The 6822-nt window shown below is 52.9% G+C and overlaps 3 protein-coding genes across 3 annotated transcripts; 1 reads left to right on the top strand and 2 right to left on the bottom strand.

Moving 5' to 3' along the window:
• Positions 1–339: 339 nt before the first annotated feature.
• On the bottom strand, positions 340–1352 carry GUITHDRAFT_122762 (hypothetical protein; the record flags this gene model as incomplete). The annotated part of the gene is made up of 4 exons (XM_005817958.1): positions 340–381; positions 507–570; positions 630–804; positions 1007–1352. The coding sequence occupies 4 exons, from the start codon at positions 1350–1352 to the stop codon at positions 340–342; spliced, it is 627 nt and encodes a 208-aa protein (XP_005818015.1).
• A 747-nt stretch (positions 1353–2099) lies between these two features.
• On the top strand, positions 2100–4283 carry GUITHDRAFT_149533 (hypothetical protein; the record flags this gene model as incomplete). Its single annotated transcript, XM_005817957.1, has 5 exons — positions 2100–2147; positions 2340–3470; positions 3514–3781; positions 3825–3880; positions 4074–4283. 5 exons carry the CDS (start codon positions 2100–2102, stop codon positions 4281–4283), a joined length of 1713 nt encoding a protein of 570 aa, XP_005818014.1.
• A 246-nt stretch (positions 4284–4529) lies between these two features.
• On the bottom strand, positions 4530–6143 carry GUITHDRAFT_83483 (hypothetical protein; the record flags this gene model as incomplete). Its single annotated transcript, XM_005817956.1, has 14 exons — positions 4530–4585; positions 4629–4658; positions 4712–4766; positions 4814–4859; positions 4914–4963; positions 5013–5087; positions 5136–5265; positions 5312–5348; positions 5398–5509; positions 5562–5640; positions 5691–5753; positions 5800–5888; positions 5943–6044; positions 6090–6143. Coding segments are annotated over 14 exons (978 nt in total), but the record flags the coding sequence as incomplete, so codon positions are not given.
• Between the last annotated feature and the right edge of the window lie 679 nt (positions 6144–6822).

The following is a 6822-nucleotide window of genomic DNA, read 5'->3' as shown; positions in this document are numbered from 1 at the left end:
GGGAGGGAGGGAGGGAGGGAGGGAGGGAGGGAGGGAGGGAGCTCACTGGAGTTGTCTATTGTCATCAGGAAATTGCTCGACGTCCCAGCCCTCAAAATTTACAATCAGAAAAAGAGCGACGCCAGAAGTAGCAGCAAACTTCTCCCCGACCAACCCCTGCTCCTTGCTCCCGCTCCTGCTCCTGCTCCTGCTCCTGCTCCTGCTCCTGCTCCTGCTCCTGCTCCTGCTCCTGCTCCTGCTCCTGCTCCTGCTCCTGCTCCTGCTCCTGCTCCTGCTCCTGCTCCTCATGCCTGCTGCTGCTGCTGCTGCTGCTCTCCCTCCGTCCTTCTCTTCCTCCTCTTACTTTGATCTCTCCTTTGTCGTCAGCTGAGAACAAGATCCCTGAGGCCACATCCATCCAAAGCTGGGGAGAAGTCAGGGAGGAGAGCAGGACAGCAGGGGACGGGAAGAAGAACAGGGAGGAGGAGGAGGGAGAGGAGAAGGAGAAAGAGAAGGAGAAGGAATACCGCAGTGATGGACGAGGAGTGGCTAATGAAGGTCTTATCAACTCTGGTCGACGACATGTCCCACCTGGGTCTCTCGTTCAGACGCGCATGGGACCTCCCAGCCCTCCCCCTCTCCTCTCTCACCTCCTCACAAACCCGTCGGCGTATCCTCCGTACACCTGGAGGGAGGAGGAGCCTCCGACCGAGCACACAGCGCGCACAGCCCCGCAGTTCGACGTGTGGCCGTCATGCACGAACGTCTGATCCTCCTCCAGCCCCACGTTCCACGCGTACAGCCCAGGGCAGTTGGACGGAGCATCTGCAGCAGGGGAGAGGAGGGGAGTCAGTTCGCAGAGGCTGGGTGCCGGATACGAGAACAGGAGAAGGCACCAGCACAAGCAGCAGGAGGAATACTACGAGGAGCAACAGCACAAGCAGCAGAGCATGAGCAGGAGCAGGAGCAGGAGCAGAAGCAGGAGCAGTTGGCAGCGCTTTGACATCATCGCAGCAATCTCCTCCACCTCTCTTGGGCCTGGCGCAGAGGAGCTGGGAGCCAACGCGGGCGACGCTGCTATACTCAGCGGAGGAGAAGGGCTTCCAGGGGGACGGGAGGTTTCTCTCGTCCACCAGCACCAGCCCTGTGTCGACGAGGAAGCGAGTCTTCTTCCCCGTGCTCAGGTCCAGCGACACCAGCGAACGGTCCCATGACCCCGAGAAGAGCTGAGTGCCGGAGGTGTTGAGGGCGCTGACCCCGCCCTCGTGGAAGTTGCACTGCTTCAAGCGCCTTCCTGATCTCACGTCCCACAACACGATGGAGCCATCGATCCCTCCGGTCACGTACTGACCCTCCTCCCTCATGCTCGCCATGCTCAGTATCGACTCTTGCTGGGAGTTTGTCCGCCTGTTTGCGAGGGAAGGTGAGGGGAGGGAGCGCATGGGAGGGAGGCACCTCAAGTACTTGCCGCATCGCACGTCCAGGTGGTACAAGAACCCTTCCTCGGACGCCGCGAGCAGGACGGGGCCCACGCGACTCAAGCAAGAGAGTCGCGACCCTAGGTTGTCGAAACTGCGCGAAGAAAACTCAGTGGAAGCAAGTCGATGATGTTGAAGATTCCTGTGGATCAGTTGGCTGGTGTCGAGATCTGATATGACGACTGTCCCATCCATGGAGCAGGTGTAGAAGCATCTCCCATCGTCTTCCGCTTCCAGTCCGGTCACCTGCCACACGCTCACCTGCTGCTGACATGCGTCCTGACACTCACAGCATCTTGATGCAGATGGGTTCTCGTGAGATACATCCACTCTCTGCATGCTCTAGGTCTCCTCCTGGTCTTGACTCCTCCTCCTCCTCCTCCTCCTCCTCCTCCTCCTCCTCCTCCTCCTCCATCTTTCGGTTTCTTAGTAGGCATTGCCCGACATGAAAACTGAAAGAAGTATAACGGTTAAAAACGATTTCAACGACTTGATAACGGTTGTGTGGAGGCATTTGACAAGCCGTTGAGGAATACCCCACCCCCTCACTATCACTACCCACCCGCTACATTTCCTATGGATTACCTTACAAATAAAGGGTATTCCTATGTACCCCCACCCTTTCTTACTACCATCGCCTTCATGCCGGAAGTTCTCATCGACGATGCGCCGCTGCGGCGGAAGATGGAGGTGAGAGAGGGGGGGAGGGAGGGGAAGGGAGGAGAGAGAGGGAGAGCACAGTAGAGCACAGTAGATGACGGTAGAGGACAGGACAGAGCAGGGGAGAAGAGACTTAGAATGAGTGAGGGTCATGGGCAAGAGGGAGGGAGGGGGAGCAGTCAGAGAGTGACTGGCGGCATGTAATGTGCGATGTGTTAATAGGAGATGCATAAAGCCACCCAGGATCTCCAGAAGAAGAACGACGAAGTTGTCTTCTTGCTCCAAAGGGAAAAAGCTGAGCGAGAGCAGATAGAAAAGGAGATTAGGGAGCTCCACCGCTCCTTAGGAAACAGCAATTCATCTCCAGCTTCACTTTCAGACCAAGACGTCAAAGCGCTGTTGATGCCCATGCTCGAGATCAAGTTCGCTCAGCTCAAGGACGAACTCCTAGCTGAGCTCAAACACGCGACCGTGACGAACTTAGAAAGCGTCATGACGCAGGTGGAGCCTGTGCTGGAGGAGAACACCAACACAGTATCAAGTGTGAGGGAGGAGATATCACAACACCTCCTATCAGTGCAGTACCTGCAACACGAGTACGAGCGGTTGATAGCTGGCTCTTCCATCAACGACATGAGGTCGAGCATACAACAACTGGGAGAGGCCGTGGAGCTCCTGCAGCAAACAGCGCAGCATCCTCAGTCGACGTCATCAGAGGTGCAGGTTGACGGACCCAACATGGCAGAAGTGTCGACGAGTCCAGCTCCTCGGGGCAAGTCAGCGTCCCCGGTGGACGGAGATGCGATCTGGACGCGACTCGAGGAGATCGCCGAGCAGCAGGAGAGGATGAGAAGGGAAATGGAGGAGCTGGCGTCAAGCTCGCAAGCAGAGCTCTCTCAGCAGATTGAGAGGATTGCGCAGACGCAGAACGTCTTGGAGGAGAAGCTGCGAGCAATGGACTCGAGCATGGCGGAGAACGCACAGGTCACCGAGATGACGTCAAAGGAGTTCCTCTCCGCTCTTGAGATGTTGAAGGAGAAGATCTCCAGCACTACCAAGCTCCTCACCTCCTCCCCCATCGCCAACCCGGTCAGGGAAGTCAGCACGTACGTCCACATGCCCCCCAACCCCACGCAGATGCAGCAGATCTCTCAGACCCTCAAGACGCACAACGCGGAGCTGCAGATTCTGTTTCGCACTATGGTGAAGATGGAAAAGGACCTGGACTCCAAAGCGCAGCAGGAGGAGCTGGAAGACAAAGTCGATCGCTCGTACGTGCGGTCTATCTTGCAAGATGTCTTTTCTCAGGTCCAACAGAGCATGGATCGCGTGCGAGGGTTCGCTACGGGCGAGGTCTACAGAGCCTCGAGCGATGGGAAGACTGACGGAGATGCAGGAGGCGAGCGATGAGATCCAGGAGCTATGGAGGGCCTTCAAGTCGTTACATCAGACCATGACCAAGAAGGCGGACAAAGGCTTCGTCAGCGGCATCATGCGGGAGGTTCTCGAGGAGCAGAGCAAGGCGGCTTTCCTCAACGCTGTCGGCTACACCAAGGACGTGTACCTGCTCAAGCCTCCGCAAAGTTCTCCAGCTCGTCGAGCCCCAGAGGAGCCCGAGACCAAAGACAAGCCCGCCCATCGCAACCTCCCCATGCCTGCCTACGGTGAGGGGGAGAGGTGTTGGTGGGACTGTAACATGAGCTACAGTGTCGGAGCGGGTCAAGGGAACAGACGGGAGGTTCTACCACGGAGTCAGCGACAAGGTTGTTCTAGTGTATCCGGACGGGTCCCTACAAGACCTGGCGGGTCAAGGTCCTCACCTTGTCTGCACATTCACTTCTCATCTGCTCCTAGGGAAGTCCCCCAACAGACGGGTGGTGACGCCTCGGGAGATGCGCGACTCCCCACGTTCTACAGTCCCTTCCAACTCCTCCCCTGGGACTCACGCCCTTGCAGGTACCACTCGACGTCCGTCTGCTCCTGCGGCGGAAACAGCATCTCCGCGATCGAAGTGATAACATCCCTAAAATCCTGAGAATTCCTTTCCCTCCTCCCGTCGATCTTCCGTACTTCTGTGACCAACATTGCAGAGCCCTCGTGACGGAAGGGAGGAAGCCTGAAATGACACCTGAGGCAAAGCGTCTGCTGATGATGAACACGAACTGACAACTGAGCAGAAGGAAAGCATCGTCATCAATCAGCAAGTCCATCTTCCGGTACGTAAGGCCAGTTCCATGGCATCATCCGTCTGACTTCAACGGCAGGCGATCAAGTAGGCAGTGACATCCACGTATTAGCAGAATTGTTCTTTGTAAAAAAAATAAAAAGGCATAGAAATTCAAGCTCCTCTCACTCTCTGAAACGAATGTCTTTCTTTGGATCTTGCATGGTCGTCATATTCACGGATCTGACTCATGCGTATTGATGCGCAAGCCAAGGATGGTGCAAAGCTTGTTCTGCGGTAAATCCTGACATCATCGTCATTCAGAATACAGCCTGGAGCAGACTTACTTTTTGTGGGGTTCACTTGCAGTAACTTGTCTGCGCTGATAGTCAGCGAAAGGATGGAAAGGCAAGAGAAAATTTCAGAATACCAATGAAGTCAATAAACAATTCGTCATCAGTTCCAAGTCGGTGTCTCAACGTCGTCTGCAGAGCCCATTACAATTGTCCACACCAAGCATTGAACAATTTACCTTCTTCGGAAAGATATAAACAAGTGATCCATTATCGTCTGATAACCTGAACACCAGCACATTACAATGAACAAGGATGGATAGGACGAAGGACAGTTACCGATCATAAATAATTTTTGTTTTTGTAAAGAATCTGTGTGTGTATCTTCCCTGAAGCCCTCTAGTCAGCATCGAGGAGCAAGAAACAGGCACACAGTACCTGAAAGAGCATGTTCTCTTCTATCCCTCCTAATATACCTACAACTCTGGCCAACAAGGTTGCCAAGGAGTCATTCTGCAAGGTGCTCAATAGGATGGACGTCGGTGGAACAAAAGAATCGACCTGGAACAGCACTCTACCGGTCCAAAGTTCCGCAAGTATACAACCAAGTGACCACATATCTATCTGCTGGTCATATGGCAAACCCAAGATCACTTCCGGGGCGCGATATGATCGTGATTGCACGTAAGATCTATAGTCAAATTCAGGTCTCGCACAAGCCATGGACAATCAATCACGTCAGATGATCTGTTATGAAACAAGAGCTTCCAAAGTCTGGGGAAGACGGTTAGTTCATATCCAGCAGCAGTGGAGAGGGTATCACCAATAATTTTGATCTCACATCGGCTGTAAGATCGGATCAATATATTTTCAGGTTTTAGGTCGCAATGAATAAGTCCGAGGGCGTGCACAAACTTGAGTCCAACCAAACACTCCTGCAAGAACCATTCAACCATTCACCAATCGTGGAGCTCGACATCAAGTGACCTTGGTTATCTTTTGCAAACGCGGCATCGTGAAATAACTTTCAGCTCCGCTTTCCCTGTTGAACTTGCTGAACTCATACCTATTGAACGAGCAATCAGTTGGAATATGCAGAGTGAAGCTCAAATTTACAAATTATCTCGAAGAAGCTCAGTCACAATAAACAAGTGCTCTTTGAAGTAAAAGTAATCGAATCTGGAAGATTGTCAGGAGATGCGAAGCTGCTTCAAAGAGCCTTTACAGCTGTAACAGATGATGTTCGTCTCGACTGTCATGCGCATTTATGTACTTCAGGATCTTGATCTCGTCCAAGCTCTGATCAAAGAAATCCTGCCAGTCATGCAGTGAATCCAAGCGCAACATCCAAAGATCTCGATCAAGCACCTTGTTGTTCTTGATAATCTTGATACAAACATACGACCCGTCGGTCAAGTCCACACATTGCACAGCTTTGCTGAAAGCAGCTGCTCCAAGAAACTCCAAGATCTTCCACGAGCGTGAACTTCTCGTGTCGAAGAAACAAACATGTACCTGATAGCGGCCTGCTATTACGCCATTTATCTCAATAGGATAGTCCTTGGATTCTTCAAATCCCGTTCTGCTCCAACAGTAAGAAGATAAGGTAAGGAAACGTCCAAAGAGGATGAAATCAAGCTTTCGAAATCAAAGAAGGAAACAAAAAGACCAATGGCCAAATTTCCCCACCTGTTCCTCTCATACACAATCTTCAGATCAAAGCAATCATAGTACACAGTATCATCGCCCCCATCGAGAGCATTTTCTTCTGACTGTCAAACAAAAAGTGCATGGTTAGATCCAAATGGAACCGTCATGACACTCCTCACCCTTCCAGTTCCATTCGGACGTGATGCAGACAACACAGGAGGGATCAAGGCTGAATTTGTAGGTGTTTTTACATCTGATTGAGCTGGGGCTCCGCTGTTGAAACTCCCCTTTCCAGGTCCCTTCGTCAAAACGGCTGCTTCCTCCTGTTTCTCTGACTCGGTCGCTGAGGACAGTTGAGGTTTCATTGCAGCGTTGGGAGTAAGGCTGTCCTGGCTATGTTCCGACACGAACATCGGCTGAGCTCCCTCTATCAAGTCAGGCATGTGATGCGCAGCTAGCATATCTTCCTGTACCGCCTCATCTGCGGCTTCATCCTCGTTGTCTTCCTCCTCTTCTGTTGCTCTGCCTTGATTGCTAGCCTCAGGATGCGAGGAGGCGACGGTTGCTGCGTCCTTAGCAACAGCACCACCTGTCGGAT

This window comes from Guillardia theta, assembly GCF_000315625.1.
Source record: "Guillardia theta CCMP2712 unplaced genomic scaffold GUITHscaffold_433, whole genome shotgun sequence".
NCBI lineage: Eukaryota > Cryptophyceae > Pyrenomonadales > Geminigeraceae > Guillardia > Guillardia theta.
This window is presented reverse-complemented; position numbering and strand designations above follow the sequence as displayed.